Source organism: Papio anubis, chromosome 1 (genome assembly GCF_008728515.1).
Source record: "Papio anubis isolate 15944 chromosome 1, Panubis1.0, whole genome shotgun sequence".
Classification (NCBI taxonomy): Eukaryota; Metazoa; Chordata; class Mammalia; order Primates; family Cercopithecidae; genus Papio; species Papio anubis.
In genome coordinates this window covers 1,251,395-1,278,716 of record NC_044976.1, presented here as the reverse complement: position 1 = coordinate 1,278,716, position 27,322 = coordinate 1,251,395, and the positions used below count along the sequence as shown (strand labels likewise).

General features: G+C 59.1%; 2 protein-coding genes and 1 pseudogene across 9 annotated transcripts in view; 2 read left to right on the top strand and 1 right to left on the bottom strand.

Moving 5' to 3' along the window:
• Window positions 1–1,469: 1,469 nt before the first annotated feature.
• FAAP20 (FA core complex associated protein 20) lies at window positions 1,470–12,796 on the top strand. 7 transcript variants are annotated; one of them, XM_031663684.1, is made up of 6 exons: window positions 1,470–1,587; window positions 1,917–2,052; window positions 2,140–2,408; window positions 6,771–6,839; window positions 7,017–7,063; window positions 12,692–12,796. In XM_031663684.1, exons 1-5 carry the CDS (start codon window positions 1,526–1,528, stop codon window positions 7,033–7,035), a joined length of 555 nt encoding a protein of 184 aa, XP_031519544.1. In that variant the 5' UTR covers window positions 1,470–1,525; the 3' UTR covers window positions 7,036–7,063; window positions 12,692–12,796. The 7 variants fall into 7 exon arrangements, with proteins under 7 accessions (XP_031519544.1, XP_031519556.1, XP_031519554.1 ...); XM_031663696.1 differs by lacking the exon at window positions 12,692–12,796 and adding an exon at window positions 10,860–10,898; XM_031663694.1 differs by lacking the exon at window positions 12,692–12,796 and adding an exon at window positions 9,936–10,455.
• The window catches only part of PRKCZ (protein kinase C zeta), a 142,871-nt gene continuing 126,798 nt past the window's right edge, over window positions 11,250–27,322 (bottom strand). The window contains exons 12-18 of the mRNA XM_031663699.1: window positions 26,940–27,075; window positions 26,742–26,829; window positions 24,295–24,414; window positions 23,488–23,567; window positions 23,013–23,102; window positions 13,505–13,620; window positions 11,250–13,277 (exon numbers count right to left, since the gene is read on the bottom strand). Of these exons, the coding sequence (XP_031519559.1) occupies window positions 13,190–13,277; window positions 13,505–13,620; window positions 23,013–23,102; window positions 23,488–23,567; window positions 24,295–24,414; window positions 26,742–26,829; window positions 26,940–27,075 (718 nt within the window). The 3' untranslated portion in view covers window positions 11,250–13,189. The remainder of the gene's footprint in view (window positions 13,278–13,504; window positions 13,621–23,012; window positions 23,103–23,487; window positions 23,568–24,294; window positions 24,415–26,741; window positions 26,830–26,939; window positions 27,076–27,322) is intronic.
• Window positions 11,777–13,726, top strand: LOC101020735 (annotated as a pseudogene). The gene is made up of 2 exons (XR_650454.4): window positions 11,777–12,174; window positions 12,692–13,726. The product of XR_650454.4 is annotated as an uncharacterized LOC101020735 (transcript).

The following is a 27,322-nucleotide window of genomic DNA, read 5'->3' as shown; positions in this document are numbered from 1 at the left end:
CACTGGGCCTGGCTTTTCCTCCTTTCTTGGGAGGTTGGGACTATACTTCCAGGAAAGACCCAGAAGCTCGGAGCTGAAGCCAGGGCAGCCAGGACTGCCGGGGAGCCCTGGACACTGGCTGTTTGGGAGCTCTTGGTCAGCTGGCACCTGCCATGTGGTGGATGTGGGGCTGTGGAGACCCCACGGCTGGGCTTCTCTCCCCTGAGAACGGGCCTAGCCACAGGACACCTCCCACAGGGCCCCTGAGACCACACTGCCTGCAGCAGCTCCCCCAGGTCCCCTCCCCACACCCGGGCAGCACTCAGCACTACATCTCCATTTGCTCACTCAAGTCGCAGGGCCTGGGGGTTAGTGCCTCCGTCTTGTTTTGCTGGGGGCCTCCAGCATCTAGAACAGGAACGTGCGCTGAAGAAAACCACTCATGCAGGGAGAGGGGCGCCTCCCCCACTCTAGGTGCTGCTGCTGGCCCCTTCCCTGAACACCAACCCATGGCCTCCAGGCCAGGGCCACTTGAAGGACGGTGGGCCACTCTGGCGGCCTGGGTTCAGGGCGGGGCCCCACAGCTGAGTTCTGGAGGGAGGGCACAGACGACTGGGGGCTGGGAGAGGCCAGGTGAGGGGTGGGAACAGCGAGGGAGCCCTGCAGGAGGGTTGCCCAGCATGGCCCCAAAGCTGATGGGGCAGGGCACGGCTGAAACTGCCAAGGAGTCCCAGAGCCCTGAGTGGCATCTAGCGAGGGCCCCTGACCCTGATCCCTGTAGACCCCAGCCCTTCCATGAGGGTGGCAGCCACTCCAGAGCCCAGCAGGGCCGAGGGAGAGGGAAGTGGTCTGGGACCATGAGGCACTGGGCACAACCAGGTGTGGCACGAGGGTGCCTGGGCGTCTGCTGCCACCACGTGGCGGACTTTGAGGTCGCAGAGCCCAGGGTCCAGGCAGGAAAGCCCCTCAGCTGCCCCCAGAGCCCTGGCCCAGGCCCCTGAGGCCCAAGTGAGCCACCCGGACTTTGTCACTTCGCTTCTTGTTTCTTGGTTAAGGAGCTTGAGTTCTACGCCTTTTGTAAAGAAACGGTGGCGGCGACGGCGGATTTCAAGCTTTATTTACTCCTGGAGTGGTCCTGGGAGGAGAGGCGGCTCCGCAGAGCCGGAAACGGGGGCGGGAGCTGTTGGGTGCAGCCGGGAGGAGGCAGGGCCGGGGCGGGGCGGGGCGGGGCGGGGCGGGGCGGGCAGCCATCGGGGTAACGGAGGGGGCTCCGGCCCGGGACTGCCTGGACGGGAAAGGGGACACGGGCGGGGCTCCCCCAGCTGACCTCCCGCCCCACACGCCTGGGCCCCCCCACCCTCACGCCAGGCCCCCCTCTGCGGTGCAGGACGAAGGAACTCTGGCCTCAGTTTCCCTACAGGCTGGGATCAGGGCCCCTGGGGTTCCGAGTGGCTCGGGGGGGGGCGGCCTCACTGCAGCGGTCTGGGGGCGGGGCCGGGGGCGGGGGCGGGGCCTGCGCTCACTTCCGCCCGGCGCGCGGGCTCGGATGGAAGCGGCGCGGAGGCCGCGGCTGGGGCTGAGCCGCCGGAGGCCGCCCCCAGCGGGCGGGTGAGGCCGAGGGCCGGGCGGGGGCGCGGTCGGTTTTCCCGCTGCCACGTGCTTCCCGGCGCCCCCGCGGGCCTCCCGCTCTCTTCTCCCCCTTCCACCATTCCATTCCCTCCTTTTCCATTCCATCCATCCTTCCCCATCCTTCCATGGGCCCCTCCATCTCCATCCATCCATCCATTCCACCCCATTCCTTGTTGTCCTCCACTGTGTCCTTCCACCTCCACCATCCAGTTCCCTCCCATTTGTCCTCTTGCCCCAGACCTCCCAGGTCCCCCACCATGGCCGTTTCCCCATTTGGGTACCCCGGCTCCTTTTTCTGTCCGCCCCAGGCCTTCTGGCGGCCGCCCCTGGTTTCTCCTGGGGGGTGATGAGCGGGAGCGGCTCTGGGCCGAGCTGCTGCGCACGGTGAGCCCAGAGCTCACCCTGGACCACGAGGTGCCTCCACTGCCCGCCTTCCCTGGACAGGTGTGCCCACCGGGCCCATGGCAGCGGGGGAGGGGTTTCCAGGGTGAGAGCCGCCGCTGGGCGAGGCCCAACAACTCCATGTTGCAGGAGCCCAGGTGCGGCCCGGAGCCCACTGAAGCCTTCACTGTGGGACCCAAGACCTTTTCCTGGACGCCCTTTCCGCCAGACCTGTGGAGCCCAGGCCGCTCCTACCGGCTGCTTCGCGGGGCAGGAGGGCACCTGGAGTCCCCCGCCAGGTCCCTGCCCCAGCGCCCGGCACCTGATCCCTGCAGGGCCCCCAGGGTGGAGCAGCAGCCGTCCGTGGAGGGTGCCGCCCTGCGCCGCTGCCCCATGTGCCAGAAAGAGTTCGGCCCCAGGTGAGTGCGCCACCCTGTGCCCCGCCCGCTTATCCATCCGTGTTTGGAAACCACAGCCGTTCAGAAGGTCAAGAGGTGGCCGAGCTCAGCGCTGGCTTTTAAAGCCCTGTTTCACACGTGGAAACGTGGCCCAGTGCTGTGGCCTGGCATGTCCAGGTGGCTGTCTGTCACGGGTCTGGGGTCCCCCTGCTTTCCGTGCTCTGGGGGCCCACAGCGCAGAAGGCAGGCTGGGGAGCACTGGCCCCGGTCCACCTGGCCATCTTGGAAGCTGGTGGCACCGGCGTCCCCAGGCCCAGAGCACGGGAACACCTTCCCCAGAGTGGGTCATGGGTTTTAAAAATGAAGATCATCTTTTTTGTCTGGAGATGCTTTTTCTTATTTTTGAAGCCCACTGTATACTTACATATATATTTTTATATAGCATATTTTTGAGGCCGGAGTCTTGCTCTGTAGCCGGGCTGGAGTGCAGTGGCGGATCTCGAAAGCTCACCTGCAAGCTCCACCTCCCGGGTTTAAGCCATTCTCCTGCACCTCAGCCTCCTGAGTAGCTGGGACTACAGGTGCCGCCACCTGCGGCCGTTTTGTATTTTTAGTAGAGGCGGGGTTTCCCGTGTTAGCCAGGATGGTCTCGATCCTCCTGACCCCTCGTGATCATGCGTCTCGGCCTCCCAAAGTGCTGGGATTACAGGCAGGCACAGCGCCGACCACTTACATATATATTTTTAAGTAAAGGGGAATGGAACCCAGTTTTACTAAGAAGATAGCCCAAACTGCCCAGTGCCTGGGCTCGTGTCTGGCGACCTTGGGGCCCTTGGCCTCCTGAGCAGGCACCTGGGGCCCGCGCCGTGTGAATGATGCTGGTTCCTAACTTTTGGTTGAGTTAATGGGCGGCAGGTTTCAGATCTCACATGGCCAGGAGACCGGGTCCTTCAGTCATGCCTGATGCCCCTGGTCTTCTAGAAGCCAAAACAGCTCGGGAATGTGAAGGGACCGGAGTCCAAAGTTAGCAGCCAACAACAACAACAGCAGCAACAACAAAAGGCCGGGCGCGGTGGCTCAAGCCTGTAATCCTAGCTCTTTGGGAGGCTGAGGCGGGCGGATCACCAGGTCAGGAGATCCCGAGACTATCCTGGCTAACACGGGTGAAACCCGTCTCTACTCCTGAAAAGGTGGCCCTTGTGGTGCGTGCCTGTAGTCCCAGCTACTGGAGGCTGAGGCAGGAGAATGAGTGTGAACCGGGGCCGGAGCTTGCAGTGAGCTGAGATCGGCCACTGCACTCCAGCCTGACCAGAAGCGAGACTCCGTCTCAAAAAAAAAAAAAGCCTAAAACTGAATTAGTTATCAAAACCTGCAGCAGGAAACCTGTCCAGGCAGTTCTTTAGGCGAGTGCTCACCCAGAGAGGAATGCCCTGGAAACAGGCTCACTCAAAGCAGGGGCACTTGTGGAAGCAGAAGCCCATGGGGCACCCCTCCACATCACACATGCACAGCACAGGGAGGGGCCTGGTGACACATACGTGGGGCTTGGTGGGTGAGCAGTGCAAGGGCCAGGGCCCAGGAGCCACTCGCCCCTTCCCCTCAGCGTGCCCAGAGCCTGCAGCAGGAGCAGAGCATTTTTCAAAAACATATCCAGGCCCAGCCGTGTGCCACGCCTCTTCATGGGGTTTGGCTGTGATTCTCGTGGACCTCTGATTGCTGTCCACACTGGCTGTGATTGTCGTGAACTACAGTGCTGTCCCACACTGGCGCTTTGTGATTGTCATGAACTACAGTGCTGTCCCACACTGGAGCTTTGTGATTGTCGTGAACTACAGTGCTGTCCCACACGCTGATTCTGCTGAGGCAGGGGATTTTTTTTTAATTGTGAAGACTTCTTGATTCCTGCCCATCAAAAGAAATCCCGGGGGCTGGGCGTGGTGGCTCACACCTGTAATCTCAGCACTTTGGGAGGCTGAGGCAGGTGGGTTGCTGGAGCCCAGGAGTTTGAGACCAGCCTGGGCAACATAGCACGATCCCATCTCTAGACACCTGGGCATAGTGGCACCTGTGCCTGTGGTCCCAGCTCCTCTGGAGGCTGAAGTGGGAGGACTCCCTTGAGCCAGGAATTGGAGGCTGCAGTGAACTATGATTGCACCACTGCACTCCCGCCTGGGCGACAGAGTGAGATCCTGAATCTAAAAAAAAAAAAAAAAGTCCACAGACGGAAGGTGCCGTTGGGAGCCCTGGTAGAAATCCACGTTCTTGGCTGAAGCTCAGAGAGCCTCGCCGTCAGGACGCTGCCCCCTGCCCCCCGGGTAGGCGCTTTTGTCTTTGGATCGCCTGCTTTTCAGATCGTCTAAAAAAAGACTCCTGAAGACGGGGACGTTCACGAGGAAAGAGTTGCCGTTTTGAGCTTTTTAAGCAGTTGCCGAAAGCTTGGCAGACTGCCTCGATTTCTCCGCAGTAGGCGTCAGTGAAGTCAGGCCCAGGCCTTGGTGTGTCTGCAATGCTTCAAGCACATTCGAACACTTGATTGTAAGGGAGAGCCAGTACTTTGGAACGGAACTCACCCGAGGCTGTGGCCATGGCATGGGCAGGCTAGCTGGGAGACAAGCCCCGTGTCTTTGGGAACAAGGGTTTGCACGGCCATTCTGGGATGCCCTGGGACTCATGACCGGACAGGACCCCAGCAGGGAGGCCGCCTGGCTTGGAGGGTCTGGTCTAACAGCCGGACTTGGCCTTGAACCGTCGCCCTGTCCCGCACAGACGCCTGCTGAGCCCGGAGCCCTGGCAGAGGCGGGTCTGAGGAGTGGAGCTGCCGGCAGGCCTCCCATTTCTCGCGTCCTTGGTGTTCTCTGGGTCACCCAGAGAACTGTCAAATGCTGGATTTGACAAACTATGTAGAACGTTCTTTGTGTCTTTAAGGTCCTCTTGTGGTCCTATTTGGACATTTTGTGCATTTTCAGACACCTGCGGGTCACGTGGGTGGATGGGAAGCGGGCACCTGGTGAGGGTGCTGAGAGCTGGAGCTGTGTTTTGTCTCTGTTGATGCGGTGAGGCCCTGGGTTGGTCATTGGGTTTGGTTGGTTGGTTGGTTTTTGAGAAGGAGTCTCGCTCTATCACCCAGGCTGGAGTGCAGTGTGCAATGGCATGATCTTGGCTCATTGCAACATCTGCCTCCTGGGTTCAAGCGATTCTCCTCCTGCCTCAGTCTCCTGAGTAGCTGGGATTACAGGCGCCACCATGCCCGGCTAATTTTTGTATTTTTAGTAGACACGGGGTTTCACCATGTTGGTCAGGCTGGTCTTGAACTGACCTCAGGTGATCCGCCCGCCTCGGCCTCCCAAAGTGCTGGGATTACAGGTGTGAGCGCCGCGCCCGGCTGGTCGTTGGGATTTTAACGGCCTTGAGGCCCCTCCCACTGCCAGACGCCAGCGCACCCAGCAGCCCTGCTCCCCTGCCCACACGCAGAAGCCACCAGAGGCTTCTAGGCTGAGCCCCCACTGTCCTGCAGTCGGGTTGGCCCCTCCACACTGCAGGGCCTGGATGTGTCTGCTCAGTAGCCAAAGCCTCACAGACGGGGCAGATGAGGCCGGGACAAAGCTCTTCCGCTGCAGGCAGGGGTCTGAAGGCATCTCAGAGGGCCCCCACCCAAGGGACACTGCCTGGAAACCCTGGGACAAGATGACCTCGGTTCACATCTTAAGACCTTCTGGCAGCCTTAGAGAAAGCTTGTGGAGGGAGGGGCTGGTTCCCAGGATGGGCAGAAGCCGGAAAGTCTCAGACTGCGGGACCCTCGGGGGCTTCAGAAGGCACTGGGTGGGCTCTGCCAGAGTGAGGAGGCAGCTGATGGCCGCTGGAGCCGGCCCCGGGAGTGGGGGTCCAGCTATGGTCTGGAGAGGGGGACTTGAGGGTTGCAGTGTCCATACAGGTGGGGCACAGGAGCCACGGGAAGGGACACAGCAGAGCCCAAGGGCAGACCGGCGCTCCGTGGACTGGTCTGAGGGCAGAGGCTGTCGGGGAGCGAGGGCGGTGTGGCTGACAGGTGGACACAGGGACATGTTTCTGTGGACTTGGCTGCTCGGTGGGGGTGTATCCCCCAGCAGTGGTGTGTGAGGGATGGTCACTCTGATGGGACACCGGCCACTTGGCCTCCAGCAAGATCTAGGCCCGAGTCTAGGTTGAAGCCGCCCACTCAGCCCCAGGACGTCATCCCCGGTGGCTCTGCTGAGCACGCCAGCTATGGCGCCCTCGGGGGGTCATGGCCGGAAGTCGACTGTCCTGGCTTCCAGGGCCACACCTTGGCCAGGCCGGTGATGGTCGTGTCCGGCCGCTCCAGTTGGGCTGATGGGGCCGTGAGTGAGTGCGGCTGCTCCCTTGCAGGCTGACCCAGCTGGATGTTGACAGCCACCTGGCCCAGTGCTTGGCGGAAAGCACAGAAGACGTGATGTGGTGAGCACCATCCAGGGAGCCCTGCGCAGTGTGCGGCGCCCGGACGCGCCCTCCCCCTGCAGAAGCCCCTCCTCTCAGCTCTCCAGCTTGTGCATTAAAGCAGGGCGGGCGCCTGTCTCTGTCTCTCTTCGTGTTGTGATGGAACATCTGTGTTTTTCTTTCTGACATTTGGTTTAGGGCAGATTCACTGCAGTGAAATCAGAACCGGACACAGCCCCAGGCGGGTAAGCTGACCCCTTTCACCTGGCGCCCCGCGGGGGACGGCGGACGGGCTGAGGGCCGCTCGCTTTCCTAACTTTGTGGACAGGCCTGGTTCGCTCACGTGCAGTCACGGTTTTGTCTTTTTTTTGGGACAGGGTCTCGCTCTGTCGCCCAGGCTGGAGTGCAGTGGTGCAGTCACGGCTCATTGCAGCCTCAGGCTCCTGGGCTTGATGATCCTCCCACCTCAGCCTCCTGAGTAGCTGGGACTACAGGTGCGTGTCACCACACACAGCTACTTTTAGTACTTTTTGTACAGATGGAGGGGTCTTGCCATGTTGCCTAGGTTGGTCTTGAACTCCTGGGCCTGAGCAATCTTCCCGCCTTGGCTTCCTGAAGTGCTGGGATTATAGGCGTGAGTCACCGGCCCCAGCCTCTGGTTGCGTTTTTTGTTGTTGTTGTTTTTGAGACAGAGTCTCACTCTGTCACCCAGGCTGGAGTGCAGTGGTGTGGTCTCGGCTCACTGCAAGCTCCGCCTCCCAGGTTCACACCATTCTCCTGCCTCAGCCTCCCGAGTAGCTGGGACTACAGACGCCGCCACCATGCCCAGCTAATTTTTTTGTATTTTTTTAGTAGACACAGGGTTTCACCGTGTTAGCCAGGATGGTCTCGATCTCCTGACCTTGTGATCCGCCCACCTTGGCCTCCCAAAGTGCTGCGATTACAGGCATGAGTCACTGCACCCAGCTGGTTGCGTTTTTTCGTTTTTTTTGAGACGGAGTCTCACTCTGTTGCCCAGGCTGGGATGCAGTGGCCGGATCTCAGCTCTCTCAGCTCACTGCAAGCTCCGCCTCCCGGGTTTATGCCATTCTCCTGCCTCAGCCTCCCAAGTAGCTGGGACTACAGGTGCCCGCCACCTCGCCTGGCTAGTTTTTTGTATTTTTTAGTAGAGACGCGATTTCACTGTGTTAGCCAGGATAGTCTCGATCTCCTGACCTCGTGATCTGCTCATCTTGGCCTCCCAAAGTGCTGGGATTACAGGCTTGAGCCACCACGATTTTTTCATTTTTTAAGATGGAGTCTTGCTCTGTCACCCAGTCTGGAGTGCAGTGGTGCGATCTTGGCTCACTGCAACCTCCGCCTCCCGGGTTCAAGTGATTCTCTTGCCTCAGCTTCCTGAGTAGCTGGGATTACAGGTATGCGCTACCATGCCTGGCTAAATTTTGTATTTTTAATAGAGACAGGGTTTCACCATGTTAGCTGGGATGGTCTTGATCTCCTGACCTCGTAATCTGCCCACCTCAGCCTCCCAAAGTGCTGGCATTACAGGTGTGAGCCACTGCACCCGGCTTTGGCTTTTTTTTTTTTGGAGATGGAGTCTTGCTCTGCTGCCCAGGCTGGAGTACAGTGGCCAGATCTCAGCTCACTGCAAGCTCCGCCTCCTGGGTTTACGCCATTCTTCTGCCTCAGCCTCCCGAGTAGCTGGGACTACAGGCGCCCACCACCTCGCCCGGCTAGTTGTTTGTATTTTTAGTAGAGACGGGGTTTCACCGTGTTAGCCAGGAGATCCAGCCCGTCCTCGGCCTCCCAAAGTGCTGGGATTACAGGCTTGAGCCACCACGCCCGGCCTTTTTTTTTTTTAAAATATGGAGTCTTGCTCTGTTGCACAGGCTGGAGTGCAGTGGCAGGATCCCAGCTCACGCAACCTCTGCCTCCCGGTTTCAAGCGATTCTCCTGCCTCAGCCTCCCGAGTAGCTGGGACTACAGGCGCCCGCCACCATGCCCGGCTAATTTTTTTTGTATTTCACTGTGTTAGCCAGGATGGTCTCGGTCTCCTGATCTCGTGATCAGCCCGCCTTGGCCTCCCTAAGTGCTGGGATTACAGGTGTGAGCCACCGTGCCCGGCCTTTATTTATTTATTTATTTATTTATTTGAGATGGAGTCTTGCTCTGTCACCCAGGCTGGAGTGCAGTGGCACCATCTCAGCTCACTGCAACCTCCGCCTCCTGGTTTCAAGTGATTCTCCTGCCTCAGCCTCCTGAGTAGCTGGGATTATGGGCATGTGCCACCACGCCTGGCTAATTTTTTGTGTTTTCAGTGGAGACAGAGTTTCACTGTGTTAGCCAGGATGGTCTCAATCTCCTAACCTTGTGATCTGCCCACCTCGGCCTCCCAAAGTGCTGGGATTACAGGCGTGAGCCACTGCGCCCTGCCATTGGTCGTGTTTTAATTCCCCAAAATGAACTTGCAGCTGCAGCTAGTTATGAAAAAGGAAGGCTCCTGCCACCACGTGCTGCGGGCTGTGGGCCTGGAACTCCTCAATCCCTAGGTTGAAATTCTCACCACAAGGCGAGGCCTCTGCCAGGCCAGGAGGTGGGGCCAGCACCTCTTGATGGGATTAGTGCCCCGTAGTGGAGACCCCGGGGAGTTCCCTTGCTCCTTCCACCGTGTGGGACACAGGCCAGAAGAGGGCCCTCCTCTGGAGTCAAGGAGTCTGGCTGAAGCCCCGGGTCTGTGGTCATTTGTTAGGGCTCTGGGAGTGGAGACTCCCTGTGGTGTGGGGCTCCAGGGCCTCATCACGCGCCAGGGCTTTGAGGCAGCTTCTCCTGAAACCAGGAGTTTCTGAGGAAGGACAGCAGCAGTGGGCATCTGGTTCACCCAGACCTGTCAGCCACTGTCTGTGCGGGCTCACGGTGCGAGTGGAGCACGGGGAGCAGCATCTTCAGGACGCTTCCTGTCCACTGCTGTTCAGCCCCCAGGTTCTGGAGAGCCGCGCTCTGCGGGCTCAGCCCTGACCCGTCTGTGGTGGCCGAGGGAACAGACCTGGGGGCAGACGTGGTGTGAAAACCAAGATGAACACCCAGATGTCTGTATTTTCCTTTCAATGATGGCTGCAGATAGGCTGCGACAAACATGGAGCCATAAATGCAGATCACTAAGGGAAAGAAAATGCTACACTCTGTGATTCCAACCCTAGCATGTTCTGGAAAAGGCAACACCGTGAGGACCTAAAACATCAGAGGGTGCAGGGGCTAGGAAGGCACAGGCGGAACCGAGGTCTCCGGGGCGTGGACTTCCCTGCATGGCCCCACAGTGGTGAATCTAGTCACGCGCCTGTCCACACCCACGGGACTGACAGCCTCTGGCGAGCTCGGCGGGAACTCTGGCCGTGGGGTGATGACAAGGGCAGGCCCAGCAGCTGTCAGCAGCGTGCCCTGTGGTGGGCAGGGCATGGGGACTCTGTGCTGCACCTTCTGCTCATTTTGCTGGGAGCCCAAAACGGCCCTGATATAGGCCTACTTAAGAAAATGGCTTCATGCCGGGCTCAGTGGCTCACGCCTGTAATCCCAGAACTTTGAAAGGCCGAGGCAGGCGGGATCACCTGAGGTCAGGAGCTCGAGACCAGCCTGGCAAACATGGAGAAACTAAAAATACAAAAATTAGCCGGGTGTGGGGCAGATGCCTGTAATCCCAGCTACTGCAGAGGCTGAGGCAGGAGAATCGCTTAAATCTGGGAGGTGGAGGTTGCAGTGCACTGAGATCTCGAGACTGCACTCCAGCCTGGGCGAGACTCTGTCTCAAAAAAAAAAAAAAAAAAGAAAATGGCTTGAAAAACCTTTGCTTCTTGGAAACACCTACTTTTTTTTTTTTGAGACGGAGTCTCGCTGTCTAGCCCAGGCTGGAGTGCAGTGGTGCAGTCTCGGCTCACTGCAAGCTCCACCTCCCAGGTTCACACCATTCTCCTGCCTCAGCCTCCCGAGTAGCTGGGACTACAGGCGCCTGCCACTATGCCTGGCTAATTTTTCTTTTTGTATTTTTAGTAGAGACGGGGTTTCACCGTGTTAGCCAGGATGGTCTCGATCTCCTGACTTTGTAATCCACCCGCCTCAGCCTCCCAAAGTGCTGGGATCACAGGCGCGAGCCACCGTGCACGGCCAAAAACACCTACTTTTAATAGTAATAATGATGTAAGCATTTTCATTAAAGTCTTTAATGGATGTATAAGACTTTGAATGACCCTGGCCATCGAGGGTGTCATCCACGGGAGAGCCGGTCAGCCACGGGCTCCATGGGCAGCTGCCCCGCACCCTGCCCACGCAGGCCCACCGTGCAGCCCCCAAGTCACCAGAGTTTAGGAATCACTTCCAAAAGACACACCGTTGTGACCGGAGCCATTGGCAAATATCAGGATTTTTCAAAGCACACTTCAATACATCCTTCACTTTAATTTATAAAACAAATGACGGAATAGAAAAGTCTCCCCTGTGATGAGCACAGTGTTACTCACATTGTGTACAAGAACAGCCCAACTGGTAACCGGCACGCTGTTGGCAACACGGCAGTATTTAGGTCAGTGCCTTAAATATTTAACAAATCAAGGAGGCTCATGGAAAGCAGTTTGCTTGTTAACCACTTCCGGGATACACTGGGGGTCTCCCACTCAAGGTGGGGTCCCAGCAGCCCTGCTCCCCCGGCAGGTGTGACTTCAGCGGCTGCAGGCTGGGCCCCGCTACCTGGACATCCCCACGCTGGTCTGGGACACCTGTGTGAGACCCAGGTCGGCTCCTGGACCCTGCCCTGGGGCTTCTAACTTTCCGTCTTTGGAGGAGAGTCTCACTGGCTAAGGTTGGGAGTGTGGCTGGAACCCATCTCCACATTCCACCCAGAAGGCTGAGCTGGGGGAGGGGCGGGGTGTGCCCAGCGCCGTTCTTGTCCCAGCACCTGGGGCTCGGGTGTGAATCCACCACGTCGTGCTCAGCGCCAGGCATGGAGCGGTGCCCTGAGAAACCTGAGTGTAGGGTGGACCATGCTCACCTGGTGGGTATGACTTTGAGGCAAGGCAAGGCGTGGCGCGAACCTCCTAACTTGAGGTTTTCGTATCTCCTCCCGAAGCCACCAGCCGCACGGTGGGGTGGAGCGGCCCCTGAGTCATGGAGGCCTGGGGTCTCCGCCTGGCCAAGAGGGCTGCGTGGCAATTTCCACACCTGTGCACCAGGCCCCACTCAGAGGCACGAGGTGGTGCGACCCCCCTCCCAGAGAGCTCAGAAGACGGCTCCGCCACACCTGACCCCTGGCAGCCGGCAGACCTGCCTCTAGGAAGCCTCGGCTCTGGGCAGCTGTCCCTTCACCGGAGGGGTGGGAGGACGGAGAGCGCGGGCGTGTCCCCGGGAGCAGGAGGGAGCGGAAGGTCCGGGCTGCTGGGAGGACTGCCTGTGTTTCCGGATGTCTGTAGGGTCATCATTTTGAACTTTAAGGCTGGGGTCTGTCACACATACATCTGTTAGTTTTCCCTAACTCTCAGTACTGTGTGACAGGTAAGAATATTTTCCAAAAGTCAAACGCGTTGCACGAGGATCGTGCAGGCACTGCTTAGTGTGGTCAGAAATGGATTTGTGCAGATTTAGTTTTCAATTTTCTTTTTCTCTTTTTTGGTCTACTGTGCTTTGGTGAGCCACATTTTAGAATCTCTATGATCCAATTTCCCCATCGGTCCAGTGAGCTGGCTGGCCCAGCCGCCACCTGCTTAAGGTGTCACTTCACCCTGAGACCACAGCGGCTGGGCACACGCTCTGCAGGAACAACCACAGGAACTTACCGGGCTTTAGGAAACGGTGCGAGTTTGTACACTTCTTGATTGCGTGTGTCCCCACAGGCACTTACACTCCCGCCCCCACCTGTGTCCTGCTGGCTCCTAACCTGCCCCCCTCCATGTGGCTGCGTCGGAGACGTGGGGCAGGCGCCACTCATGGAAAAAAGGCATCAGAGGGGCTTCCACATCATCGGAACTTTTATTCCTCAGGACGCTACACGCTCCCTTTCCTGGCGGGGCAGGTCAGTGCATCGAGTTCTGTTTCCGTGGAAAATGTGCACCTTGGAAACTGCATGACAGCCCCTCAGCAGGGTCCCCGTGGCCACCGCGACACAGGCTCAGCAGCAAGTTCCTCCAGCACGAAGCTGGCCTGCCCGGGCCCAGGTGTGAGGGACCGTTCTGCTCCCAGCAGCGCCTGCCGACGCTTCCCTTCGTGGTCTCGGCGCAAGCGTCTGTCCCTGGCCGCCCTTGGAGCCGTGCCCAGCCTGGCATGCATATGCGGTGGTTAAGGATACAGTTAAAGGGTCAATCACGCATGTCCACGACAGAGACGCAGCGGCCTCACACCGACTCCTCGGTGGACAGCAGTAATGGGTTGATGTACTCGAAGCCTTCAAACTCCGACTGGTCGATCCTCTTTATGGCATCCCTGTGGGCAAAGGTGGCAGGGGGCGGGGGGATGACCTGTGTTCATTCCCTCTGGGGAGGGGAGTCACATTCGCAGAAGAATCCTCCCCCAACGCCCACCGGAGAGAGGACGCCAGGTGGCCGGGACTCAAGGGCAGGCCGGGTCACCAGCCGCCCAAGGTGCCGGCCTGCCATGGGGCTGCTCGGGGCGGGGGGTGCTCCGGGGTTCCCGCACCCAGTGGGACTTACTCATCGTCTGGGGTCAGCTGCACGGGCTCGCTGGTGAACTGTGTGTCAAAGTTGTCCAGACCGTAGTCATCCGTGATCTGTGGCTGGAATGGAGGGAGCGCCTGCTTCTTCTCCAGCTTGGAAAAACAAGGCAAGAAGGGTCAGCTCTGCGCGGGCATCGTCCCTACCAGATTGAGTGTTCCGCATGCACTTGAATCACAGAATGAAACACTAAGAAACTCAGCATTTCAATCTGCCTAGTATTTGAATGCCAAGTGTTTCTTCTTACAACACAAAACCTAGAAAATCTCCAAAGTCAGAAAAATTGTTGTCGAGCTGAGAGGAACGCCGGAAGTGTGGGCCACGCTGGCCACATGTGGGATGGAGCGGGACCCCCGGCCACCCTTGTGAGGCCACCCCCTTCCTGGGGGTCCTTGTTGAGAGGGGCACCAACGCTAACTGGCTGAACAAGCCGTCTCATGACGTCTCGGAACCCTGACCATAAAGGCGCAGGACCTGGCCACAGCACCCTGCCTGCACTGGTACTGCACGATCCATCTGTCAGGAGCCTCCTGCCGGCCGTTTCTGCCTATCCAGGCATCGATTTCAGAATCTCAGGTGCTGCTTGGCAGGAAGATGCCCAGCAGGTGGGCCTGGGCCTTGGCTCAAGGCTCACTTCTGGCCGCTGCATACTGGGCCTTGGTGATGCACCTGTGCCAGGGAGGGCAGAACGCTGGTGCCTGGCACAGGTGCCACAACACACACAGGTGAGGACAATGAAAGCCCCTCAGTTCCCCTGACTCATGGCCACTTGTCCCAGTGACACAGCTATGCTCTCTCACCCACCCACAATAGGGTCTGAATGTGCCCCCCAGATTCACGGTGAGAAACTCATTCCCCAGAGCAACAGTGTAGGAGGTGGGGCCCGATGGGAGCCCTGCCCTCACAGACGGATTCCTGGAGCTGTCAAGACAGCTTGGGCATGGATTCCTCTCTGCCTTTTGCCATGAAGGCACTGGCCTTCCTCCCCTCTCCCCTCCGGGGAATGCGGTGTTTGGGCATCCTCTTGGAAGCAGAGATCTGGCCTCACCAGACACCAAGCCTGCTGGCACCAAGACCCTGGACTCCCAGCCTCCACAGCTGGGAACAACCTCTGCTTCCCGGAAATAACCCAGGCTCAGGTATTCTGTTACAGCAGCACCAAGACAGACATTCACCCTCTCCCTCCCTCACTGTCTAACCCACTCCGACTCACCCTCTCCCTCCCTTGCTATCCCACTCACTCATTCACTCGCTCACTCTCTAGCCCACTCTTTTTTTTTCTTTTTGAGGTGGAGCCTCGCTCTGTTGCCCAGGCTGGAGAGCAGTGGCGCGATCTCGGCTCATTGCAACCTTCAACTCCCTGGTTCAAGCTACTCTCCTGCCTTAGCCTCCTGAGTAGCTGGGACTACAGGCGCCCACCACCATGCTCGGCTAATTTTGTTTTTTTTTTTGAGACGGAGTCTCGCTGTGTCTCCCAGGCTGAAGTGCAGTGGCGTAATCTCAGCTCACTGCAGCTCCACCTCCCAGGTTCACGCCAGGTTCACGCCTCAGCCTTCTGAGTAGCTGGGACTACAGGCGCCGCCACCACGCCCGGCTAATTTTTTGTATTTTTAGTAGGGATGGGGTTTCACGTGTTAGCCAGGATGGTCTTGATCTCCTGCCCTCGTGATCCGCCCGCCTCGGCCTCCCAAAGTGCTGGGATTACAGGCGTGAGCCACTGTGCCCGGCCCTCTCTAGCCCACTCATTCACTCACTCCCTTGCTCTCTAACCCACTCCCACTCACTCATTCATACGCTGGCTCACTCACTCTCTAACCCACTTTCTCTCTCTCCTTCCCTTCCCTTGCTCGTTCTCTAGCCCATCCTCCCACACTCATTCACTGCCCCCCCCCCGCCAGGTGCGTGCTCCTGTGCAAGACTGAGATCCAGCTGTCAGCAATAGGCACCATTTGACCCCAGCCTCGTGGAGCCACCATTCACCAGGCTTGAGAGGAGGACGTAACGTCGCTCTGCTCCCTTTAGTGCCAGCCAGGATGGGGCTGGGTGGGTGCGGCTGGTGAAAAGAATGCAGCCTCCCAGTCGCTCTCCGAGGCCCCTAGCCCCTGCAGACCAAGCAGAACAGCCCAGCTCACAGGCAGGTTACAGGGCACTCAGCAGCCGCCTTCCCTCCGGAAGAGCCAAGAAGGATCCCAAGACCAGAAATGCCCCCAGCGTGGCTGTGCCTGTCCCTGGTGCCCTGCCTGTGGGGGGCAGCACCCCAGATGTACCCTGCCCATGCTGGCACCACAGGGATCCCCATCCTCAGGACCCTCCAGTCATTCAAGCTAGAATTGGCGGGTTTCTGCCTGTATAGGCATTGGCTTCCGAATCTCAGGTGCTGTTTGGCAGGAAAATGCACAGCAGGAGGGGCTGGGCCTTGGCTCCAGGCTCCCGGGCGTACCCCCCGCTCTCCACCGTGGGGTCCAGGGTGGTCAAGAACAGCCACAACAACAAAAGCCAAACTGGGAACAGAATCATGGAAAAAACCCTCATAGGCTTTTGGGAACTTATAAAGAAATGCTCACATACATTCTACTAACGTGGCACCTACTAGGACTCCACAAAATAGACAAACTTCCACGTCAGGCTGGACACGTGTCAGGGCTGTGGCCGTCTCAAAGTGGGGCCACCGGCAGCATCCACGGCCAGGCCACTGGGTGGAGACGGTGCTGGGGAGGAGCCGGAGGGACCAGGGCTGTCCCCTTAGGCAGAGCGGGTCACCTGTGGTGTGTGCACAGCAGGGTTGTGGGGACACAGGATGGCCCCTTCATCAGTTACCTACATTCTTTGTATGAAACACTTCCTGATAAAATGTGGAAAACGGGGTATTTTTCCACCTGAGTCCTGGGCTGCTTTGTAAACAAGTGGCAGGGCGGGAACAGAGCAGGACCCAGCTGGAGCTGGCTCAGCGTCCTCCAGCCCCTGGCCCAGCCCGTTCTCTGCTCCGAGGGCTGGAGGTCGCCTCGGTTTCCCTGACAGCATCCCAAGGGCCATCGTTGCCTCCTCTTCTGGCTCAAAAGCCTTCAGTGCCCATCTCTGCAGCTGGAATGTGGGCTCCAGGTCAGGGCCCATGGTGGCCTGATGCCCTTTCCCACTGCTGCTCCCTGCACCCAGCCCATGCATGGACACCCTGGCCTCTCAGAACAGTGCATTTGAGTGCACACTGGCCCCAGGTCGGACACTGTGGCAATAACAGGTGCTGCCCCTGTGGCTGTGACCACAGTGACCTGAGATACAACAGGGGGCCTGCTCTGTGTCAATGGGGCTGGGGGCCCAAGGGCTCCAGTTCTGAAGGGACATCTGAGAAACAGCCTGAGGGAGCTGAGGGCTGGAGCCTGGGGAGGGCACAGCCATGCAAAGGCCCCGCAGTGGGCACATACCTTGTGTGCTGGGGGCCACAGAGGGGCCCCATGAGGCCTGAGTGAAGGGGCTGAGGAGGAAGACACTTTTGGACACAGGAGGACACTGCTCTCCATAGGGCCAGGCAGGATGCTGGTGGCCTGGAGGAGGTGGCAGGGGTGGGGCGGGGAGCAGCAGCAGGGGTGGGGGGCTGGGCTAAGGCCTGTGTGGCAGAGCACGGTCAGGCACAGGATGGATGGGCCCTGCATGTGCTGGGCAGGGCCTGGAGGCGTCCAAGGGGACAGCACGCTGGGGTCTGCTTTGGCCACACAGAAACATCCCAGAGCCAGTTTGGCAATGATCGGGGGAGGCCCCTGAGACCACCCGGCACTGTTGGGGTGATGACTGGTGAGCACCTGGGCTGCCACCGGATGCAGGGCCAGGCCCAGGAGGCAGTGCCCCGCCCAGGAGGCAGTGCCCCAGGGGCAGCGTGGGACTCCCAGGCTCCTGGTGCGCAAATCACAGGAAACACCCAGAGAGCCCTGGGGTGGCGGCAGGCACAGCAGCGGTCATCCGAGCATCCGAGTCACCTGTGCGTCCGAGTCATCCGTGCGTCCGCGTCATCCGTGCGTCCACGTTGTCTGTGGATCTGAGTTGTTTGTGTGTCCACGTCGTCTGTGCATCCATGTCATCCGTGTGTCCACATCTGTGTGTCCACGTCATCCGTGCGTCCACGTCATCCATGCGTCCACGTCATCCGTGCGTCCACGTCGTCTAGGTGTCCACGTTGTCCGTGCGTCCACGTCGTCTAGGTATCCACGTCGTCTAGGTGTCCACGTCGTCTAGGTGTCCACGTCATCTGTGCGTCCACGTCGTCTAGGTGTCCATGTCATCCACGCATCCGTGCATCCGAGTTGTCTGTGTGTCTGCAGCCGGTCCCCACGCATTTTCATAAACACACAGGTCGGCCTTAAAGCCCCACCAAGGTTCCACCACTCAAGGCTCCAGCTGGAGGCCCCATGCCTGCCCTGTGCCATGCAGCATGGGGTGGACAGAGGGGTTCGTGGGTGGCCAGGCCAGGGCACTGCTGCCTTCTACACACTCCAGGCTTGAGAGTTTTACAGCCACACAGGTTGGCCCTGGGTAGTGGGGCCGGCACCAACCCAGCTGTGGGGCCTGTCCCTCTCCATGAGGTCACAGCTGTGATCCCCACTTCTGACGGCCTCCACTGCCCCACATCTCCCACAACTGCCTCCCGCCCATTCCCACCCCCCGCCCAGACACAGGCCATCTCTCTGTGGCCTCTTGTCACCTGCCCTCTTCTGTGTCTTTCCGTTTTCCCCTCCCCTGCCACCGGCTCCTTGCGCAGCACACGACGTGGCCGGGTTCCTCCCGCCGAGCTCCTAGGAACATGCCTGTCACGCGTGGGTAAGTCCTGAGGCTCCCACGACACGAAGCATCAGAGTCCTCGCTCCTCCCGGGAGCCTCCCACCAGCATGGACGTCAGAGTCCTCGCTCCTCCCAGCAGCCTCCCACCAGCAGCCCCAGGCCCACGTCATGGATGTCAGAGTCCTCGCTCCTCCTGGCAGCCTCCCACCGGTAGCCCCGGGCCCACGTCATGGACGTGATGGGGGTGGGAGGGGCAAACTGCTCCTGGCCCTGAGGCAGAATCTCCAGCAACGTGGGCAGCAAATGACTCTCAAGAGAAAAGGCTGTCACCACGCGAACGTTTCCATCCAGGGGGAGATGAGTTAACACAGCACCGCCCGGCTGTCGGGGACGCATGGGGTTGGGCAGCAGGTGGTGGCTCAGCTGTTAACCCACCACCCCGTTCACATCAGTGGGGAGCTGGGACCACGCTGGGAAATCCATCACTTCAAATCCCAGACTCCTGATACGCACAAGCACACGTCACGTGATCCACAAATACTCAGGCTTTGTGATGCGCTAAGTACCAGGGGTCCTGCAGGGATGGGGACCCTCTTAGAGTGGCAGCCCCAGTCAGCAGGCCAGGACGTGCTGTCCGGGCCCAGTTCCTTCAGAATGAGCCTGTCTGTCACTCAAAGCTCACCCGGGACAGGCCTAGCAACTTCCCCACGGCCTTTGCTCCCACAGCCGAACTGGAGGACTCAGGATATAGGAGCCTGAGGATGCGCCTGGACTGGTGGAGGGTGGCGTCTGGACACGACCCATGGGAGCTCCCGACAAGATGAGCGCCACCTCCCGGTGCAGGGGCAAGGAAGGTGGATCTGCCCTGCTGGCAGGGCCCTTGGCACACACCGCCTCTCTTCTCCAGGGCAGCGTGCAGAGAGATCGGGCTCCAGGAGGAAAGCAGGGTTGGGGACCTGGTGCTGGGCCCCAGAGCCACACCCCAATGGCAGCAACTGCCCGAGCGGTGCTGGTTCAGCTGGGGGCAGGCCAGGAGGGGCTGGGGCGGCTCTGGGGTGACTGTGACCCCGTTCCAGCTCTACCCTCGGACCCTCGGGGGGTGGGCACTGCGTCCTTTCACCATCCACCCTGCTGCTCCCACCGCCTTCCCCGCAGTCCGTGAAAAAGACCCTGAGTCCACAGGTGGGGCCCGGGGCCTGACGCATGCCCCGCTCCCACACGGAGCTGACACCCACCGAGGGGCTGTTCTCAAGCTTTGCCCACTACGGCCCATGGAACTAAGTCCAGCACAGCACCTAGGGGGCCCCCAAAGGGACCAGAAAGCAGCCGCTGCAGGAACAGGTGGCCCCCCTTGAAAGGCGAGACCGAGACCACGGGACCTGCAGCTGCACCCTGAGCACCTGCCCAAGAGGAACGAACACAGAAGCGGGTTCACAGGTGTTCACAGCAGCACGATTCACAATGGCCAGAAAGTAGAGGCCACCCTATGTCCACTGAGGGTGGATGCAGCGGTGCGGTCTCCAGGCAGTGGACGCAGTGAGTGGGGTTCAGCGCAGAAAGGAGGCAGCGCCACATGCTACTGCGTGGGTGCACCTTGTGGAGACGATGCTGAGGGGAGAGGGCAGGCACGAAAGGCCGCGGCATGCCCAGGTCCATTTTCATAACCATTTCCATGACACATCCAGACCAGGCAGAGCCACAGAGCCTGGCGGAGCAGCCACTGCAGGGCGTGGGGAGAGGCCGGAGTGGGTTCGGGTCTTCTCTGGGTACAGGGTGATGAAAGTGATTGCAGTGATGTCGTATAACTCTGGGCCTGCTCAAAACCACTGAGTTGTGGATGTTGGGTGAATGGGGGGAGCACCTTCCTTCTGCTGAGGTCACATGGTGCACTGCATGGAGGTGGTGGTGACCCCACACCAACCCTGCTGAGGCCAGCTAAAGCCATCTGACCCGAACAGCCACACTTCTTCCTAAAAGCCCCAAGAGCTGATGGGCGGCAAGGAAATGGCAGAAGCAGAGCCGGCGGTCGGTGGGAGAAGCAGAGCCAGTGGTCGGTGGCAGAAGCAGAGCCGGCGGTCGGTGGCAGAAGCAGAGCCGGCGGTCGGTGGCAGAAGCAGAGCTGGCGGTCGGTGGCAAGCCCTTCGCGGGCCTCTCAGGCGGTCGGTGGCGGAAGTCACAACGCAGCCTGCGGCAGCCAGGAAGAAGTGAGTGACGGGCAGCTGCTCACGTGGGCAGTCACGGGGGTGATTCTGCAGTGGTGGGACCCAGGTGGGAAGCCAGGGCCGCTGACTGCCTTCCAAGGGACAGCCCACAGCCCGTGTGTGCCGGAGGTCACCTGGCGTGCTCACTGCAGGAACTCAGACCTCTCCCAGCTGGAGGCCAAGGGTGGCCTCGTGGTCCCCTTGAGTTCTGGCTGGGGCAGGGTTGGACTCACACTCAGATTAGACAGTGCTCCGAAGAGGAGGAGCCCTCACTCTGCAGGCAGTCATCTGCTCTCATCCGTCCACTCCCGGTAAAGCAAGAGTGGTTGAGAGACAAGATCAGGGGCCCGGATGGCATCGAGGCTGCACCCAGCATTGGGCTCTCCCGTGGTGCTGGTGGGCCCAAGGTGGGCGTGGAAGAGAGAGGGTGGGAAAGGCACAGTGGAGACTCAGCTGAGACGGGCGAGGGGAGGTGGCTGGGAGCGGGGATGTTGGCTCTTCACGTGATTCTACTAAGCACCTGCCACAGGCTCAGCTGTGTGGCATGTGGACCCGAGAGTGTGTGTGGATCAGAGGGGTTCTGTGGGCCAGAGATGGGGATGCCACCACTAACACCAGCTAGGCCAGGTGTGCCTGGGATAGACAGGGGAACGCCACCACTAACGTCGCTAAGCCAGGGGGGCCTGGGCCAGAGAAAAGGGGATGCCACCGCTAGCCTCCTCCTGGGCCTGAGGACGACAGTCAGAACCAAAGGCAGATCTCTTCTCCCTTATGCTCCCAGAGGCATACATTTAAATGAAGAATTTGCGAAGTTGATTCCGTAGCTGGTGCCTCTGCTCAGAACATTTCTAAGTGTGTGCATCTGACAACCCCACAACAGAGGATGGCCCCATCCTAGTTCGGCGGCAGCCCAGCTGGGCTCTGGAAGGGCTGTGTGCGGGCACGTTCCGACCACCTGACTCCACCTTCCCCCACGCTCTCACACATGCACAGGCAAAGCAAGTCCTTTGACTAGAAAGTGACTTGTTGGGTGGACAAGGCCCCCACTGACCACAGGGGCCAGGGAGTGACCCCCCGCGCTGGCCAACGCTGCCTGGAGAAGTCGGGTGGGTGGGGGAGGGGAGCGCCCGCTGCCTCAGAGCTGGGCTTTCTCCTGGTTCAGTTCGGCCTCCTCCGAAATGCACTTAATGAGCTATCCAATCTGCTTTTCTTCCTCAAGAGTATATTTGAAAGGTTTTATTTCCATAGCTCTGCAACCATTTACACAGCTGGAAACAAATTTCACAGATGGTCCTCAGCTTCAGACGGGGTCACCTCCCAACAAACCCGCCATGTGCTGGAAACATCCTGGGTGGAGAGTGCGCTTCCCACAGAATCCACGACCAAGCGGCGCAGCCTCGCCTGCCTTAACCTGCCAGACGCTCACACCAGCCCACCGTCTGGCAAAACCGCCTGTACGCTGACCCCTCGGGGCGTCCGGCGCCTCCTCATCACATGGCCCGCCGGGGCTGCGGTCACCGCCCTCATCACCCGAGAGTACTGGCCTCACATAGCCAGCTGGGGAACGGTCAAAACTCGAAGCAGTTTTTACTGAATGCGCCCTGCTCACATGCCACCGAAATCAGATTCCTAAATCAAGCCAGTGTACGTCGGGCCCTGCCCACAGACTCACTCTCCTTCAATACCCGGCGCTAAAGCTGAAGCCGTGAACGCTGCCACTGCTGGTCCTGTCCGGTAACTGCTGATAAAACCAGCCACAAAACCAAAACAAACGCCCAAGGTTTCCCAGGGACGCCCCACCTCCTGTCAGATCCCTGTGGAACCAACAGCCAATGTGCTCACAGGCCAGGACACACGCGCCACTAGCTCCCGCCACACCGAGGCCAGAGCATTAGGCCGAGGATGCCAGGATGCAGGCCAAACCCCGCCCTTGGCCCTCACCTCCTGGCCCGAGGGGTAATGTCTCCCCATCCCCTCCCTCGGGCCCCAAAGGCAGCCCCCAGCCCTGCCTGACCTTCTGGGACAGGTTTCTATTCCACACATCGCGTCACGATCCTGTCTGTCCCAAAGCGAGCCCATCCGCCCAGCCACAAATATCCAACCAACTGGTGGGGGCCGGAGGGGTGAAATGGGGAGGCCGATAAATAGTGGACACCGGGGTCAGTGGCCTGATAACAAATAACAATAAATATGGATGTGTAAAGTAGGACTAAATGGATAAAATAAAGGACATCAATAAAATGAGGGCCGAAATGAAGCAATAAATACAGGAGGGAATATGGGGTCAGTGGATTAACAATAGCCGAAATGAACAGGAGGGGTGGAAGGAAATGGAAATGAAGGATGGAAGGAGGGGGGGGCTGGAATGGGGCTGAGGTGGGGGCTGGGGTGGGGGTGTTGGGTTTGGGGTGGGGGTTGGGTGGATATTGGGTTGGGGTTCGGATGGGGTGGGGTGGGGGTTGCGTGGATTTGGGGTTGGGATGGCGATGGGGGTGTAAATGGGCTTTGTGATGCTTTACCAAGTCCCAGTCTATGCTGCGGAAGAACGCGTGGGACTTGATGTCTGAAAATCCAGTCTGTGGCCGGCAGCCGAGCCTCTCTTTGGGGTCCTGGAGGTTAGAGTTCAAACAAGGACAAGTCAGCCCCATCCCGGAAGCCCCAGGACCCGCTCTCCTTGGTGGCTGCTCCTAGTGCTGACAAGCCCTCCCCGGATGCTCTGACCCAGAGGGTGGAAATCAGACGTTTCCTTTACTGAAAGCTCCTTCCCCCACGTTAGCCTTCGTTCCGTCTTCCTTGGGCACACGTTCTCATTTTGTTAGGTGTGAGTAAAAACGGACGACTCACAGAACAGAGCTCAAATACTGAAGCGAAAAATCAGCCCACACACCCGATACATAGCAGCCGACGTGAAAAAATGGCCAACAGCCGTGACTGGCCCTCTGCCCACCGACACCGAGGCCACAAACGAGTTTGTCAGCATGGCCAGAAACGTACCTTATTTAAAAATCCTTTTAAAACATGGGAGGCTTTGACGGACAGGAACCGGGGGATCCGGATGGGCTTCTCCAGGATCACTGCAAGGGCGGAGCCTGGTGAGCACTTCCCCGCGTGTGTGCGATTTGCCCAGCGCCGCCCAGACTCCTATTCTGAGCAGGAGCTTTGGGAGCTCAGACGTGGGGCTCTGGAGCCCCCTCCCTTCCTACAGCCCAGCAGTATCTATAACCGGAAGTCCCGCCGGGTCCTCCCTGGGCCTCCCGGGTACATGCGCTGGCATGTGTCGTGCGAACGGGCGTGAACCAGCGGCTCCCCCTCCTCAGCCCCAAGATCGCAGATGCATGGGTGCCTCTGCACACTGGCCACCAGAGGGCACAGCGGAGACAGCCGCGTTCCCGGACCCCCACATCCCGCGGCACTGAATTCCAGACCAGAAGCAGGTCCCAGGGCCTCCAGGTGGGAAGGAGCCCATGATGATGGCTGTGGGTTTGGGGGGCGAGGGCTGTGCTTTCAGCTCCGTACAGCCAATAGCTGGGGCTCCAAGATGTGCTGCTGGCCAGGGCAGGAGGGAGTTGGAGCTGAATCGGGACAGGTTCTCTTTCCTGCTGACCCACAGGTGGGGTCACCCCACCCCACGGCCCGGGGAGTGGCGTGTGGGACAAGGTCCGGCCAGGAGGAATGGTTCCTGGTATGCTTTGCGTGGCACTGCTGCTCCTGGCCCCCACAGGACCCCTCCACCTGCACCTTTGAAAAGGAAGGAAGGCAGTCACGCAGGTGAGGGGGACGAACGCGCAGCGGGGCACGCACCTTGGAAAAGGTAGTCCTCTGTGTTCATGTCCGGGTTGTCGGTGATGATATCGAATGGGGAGCGCCCGGCCATCATCTCAAACATGAGGACGCCCAGTGCCCACCAGTCCACGCTGAACCCTGGGGGAGAGCACACGGCCGTCACCCAGTGGGGCCACGTGGGCCGGCAGCAGGGCGAACCCAGCTGGGGTTGGTTTTCATGCCCAGTTGACACGAGTGAGAGCCAGGGTCGAGTGGGCGGCACACAGGCCTCTGTGGCTTCCACTTCCCAGACAGAACCAGTACCTCCGCCTGGCAGCTCGGCCTCCCTGCCACCGTCCCTGACACTATGGAGGTCTCCAGGCTGTCTCTAGGCTGTCAGTCCTGCCAGGGCACCTGTGACCACAGAGGCACAAGGCATTGGTGGATCCTGTGTATTTGACCCTCTCCTCTCGCTTCTAGCCAGACTTGAGCTTCTGAAGAAGCCCTTTCATTGCAATAACGGAGACTCTCCCAGGTTTCCTTCCACAGTCATTTTGTTTTTTGAGACGGAGTCTCTGCTTCACCTGAGGCTGGAGTGGCAACATCCCAGCTCATCGTGCCCCTCCTGTGTTTACCATTCCTCCTTGCCCTCTAGCCTCCTCTAGCTAATCATGTGCATGCCTGCCACCGCCTCGCTAGTTTTTTTTTTTGGTACTTTAGTGGAGATTTGGGTTTCACTGGGCTAGCCAGGATGGTCTCTCATCTCCTGACCTCAAGATCCTACTTTGTCTCACCTCCCAAAGTGCTGGGATTAGAGGCATGAAGTCCACTGCACCTGCCCCATTTTGGGAGAGCTTTTATTTATTTATTTATTTATTTATTTTTATTTTATTTTATTTTTTTTGAGAGGATTTGAGTCTCGCTCTGCAGGTCCATCGCTTGGAGTGCAGTGGTCGGATCTCAGCTCACTGCAAGCCCCTGTCCCTAGTTTACGCTTATTCTCCTGCCCTGCCTCCTGAGTAGCTGGGACTACAGGTGTCCCACCACCACGCCTGGCTTGGGTTTTTTGCATTTTTAGAGGGGGTTCTAATTGTGTTGCTAGCTTGGTGGATGACCCTTTGATCTCTGACCTTGATCTACTCTGGCCTCAAAGCCCTAAAAGTGCTGGATTATGGCTTGAGCCACCGCTACCAAAGGCTATTTTGTTTTTAAAAATGTTCAAGTAGCCAACCTGATGGGAATGTGTTCCAGCGACTGTAGGATTCTGAGCAGTTTTGGCCTAAGGACGGTGGTGCTGCCCTGGGTCCCTAGAAGTCCCCTGTTCTGCTGAGGTGTGAGACGCTGCCACTGTCCCCAGAACTCCTCATCCCAGCTGGGTTCTAGAATGACCCAGTCCTCCACCTATCTGTCCTTCTCTGGCTACAGAGACTTATCATGGCAGGCTGGCTTCCAGCTATCCCTGAGGGTGAGTGACTCCCACCCCTTCCTCCTGCCCTACCCCCATTCTGATGGCAAAAAAAAAATGTGTAAAAACATCTGAAGGCACACCTGTATACCACGAAAGGCCCATGACTTTCCGCGGTCGCCATGCTTCAATCCCAATACTTTTGAGGTTGAGACGGTGGACTACGAAGATCGAGACTCATCCTGAGCATATAGTGTGAAACTCTTTTCTGCTTTATTGTGGCCATAAAATTAGTTTGGTAGGGTGGCGCTTGTCTTGAAGCGGCTGTACGCGCGTCATCAAATACCGGGCCCACTAAAACCCCGGAGGCTACAGAGAATGGCGGAATCCCAGGAGGCTGGTATTTCTGCAGTGAGCCGCAAGACCGCACTCACTGCACTCCAGCCTGGCGACTGAGCGTAGACCTGTCCCAAAAAAAGCAAACAAATACCAGGATGCAAAGTGGCGGGGTGTGTACAACACAGTACATGGGTAGCACACAACACACACGGATGCCCAAAACATAAACACTCAGCACAACACACCAACACACGCACACAGGGCTGCACACGCATGCCCACCATGTCCATGTTTCACTCCCAGAGAGGGGAGAGGAGCAGAAACACTCCGGTGTGCGTGGCGCCCTCAGCCGCAGGGGCGGTAGGGTCCTCTCCACACGCTCCTGCACCCCCTGGTGCTCCCAGACACCTGCTTCTCCCCAGCCACGTGGGCAGCACGGGGACTCAGGTGCCGCACCCTGTCCCACCCCCGCTTTCTGTGTCTTTCCCCTCCCTGTGCCCCTGGGGCTCCTTGGCAGGAGGAATCCTGTGCGGTGCCCTCCCCAAGGGGCCGCTCAAGTGGACACGGGAGGTTTTCAAGAATTCAAATAAGGGGCTGAGACCAGATGATGACATCCGGCTGCGAAAGAGTGTGTGGCTTTTGGGTGGAAGATGGTCAGCGAAACCTCTCCCCGGCCGCTGGGCGAGGCGCGAGGCCGTCTCTGGCCCCGTGTGATCCGAGAGGGGACGGCCGCGGCACTCACCGTACTCCTCTCCCCGCAGGATTTCGGGGGCGATGTAGTTCGGGGTTCCGCAGAAAGTGCTTGTTGTGTCGCCAGGGCCCAGGCCTTCCTGTGGAGGCAGAGTTATCACAAGAGGGTTCTTGTAGACACCACCCCGCAGGACAGGCGCCCTGAGAAGCACACGCGGGATGGTCAGGGGAGGTGGCCCGAGGCACGCACCTTGCACATGCCGTAGTCCGTGAGCTTGATGTGCCCGTCCGCGTCCAGGAGGACGTTGTCCAGCTTCAGGTCCCGGTAGATGATCCCCCTCTCGTGTAGGAAGTTGAGGGCGATGCAGATCTCGGCCGCGTAGAACCTGGGGGCGGGATGCTGTCATGGGGACAGTGCCTGTGCTGGAGGCTGCACCAACAGCTCCAGCCTGGGGGCCGTGACGCCCTGGCTGGCTCAGCATGGGCCAGTGGCCCCTCAACAACCAGGCCCAGGATTTGAAAAAGTTCAGTATAGGTATTAGGGAGGGAAATGCAATGAAAGCTCCAGGACACCGCCCCATGCGCCTTAGGATGGCTTGCTGTCAAAGACATAGAGAACGACGTGGCAGCCTC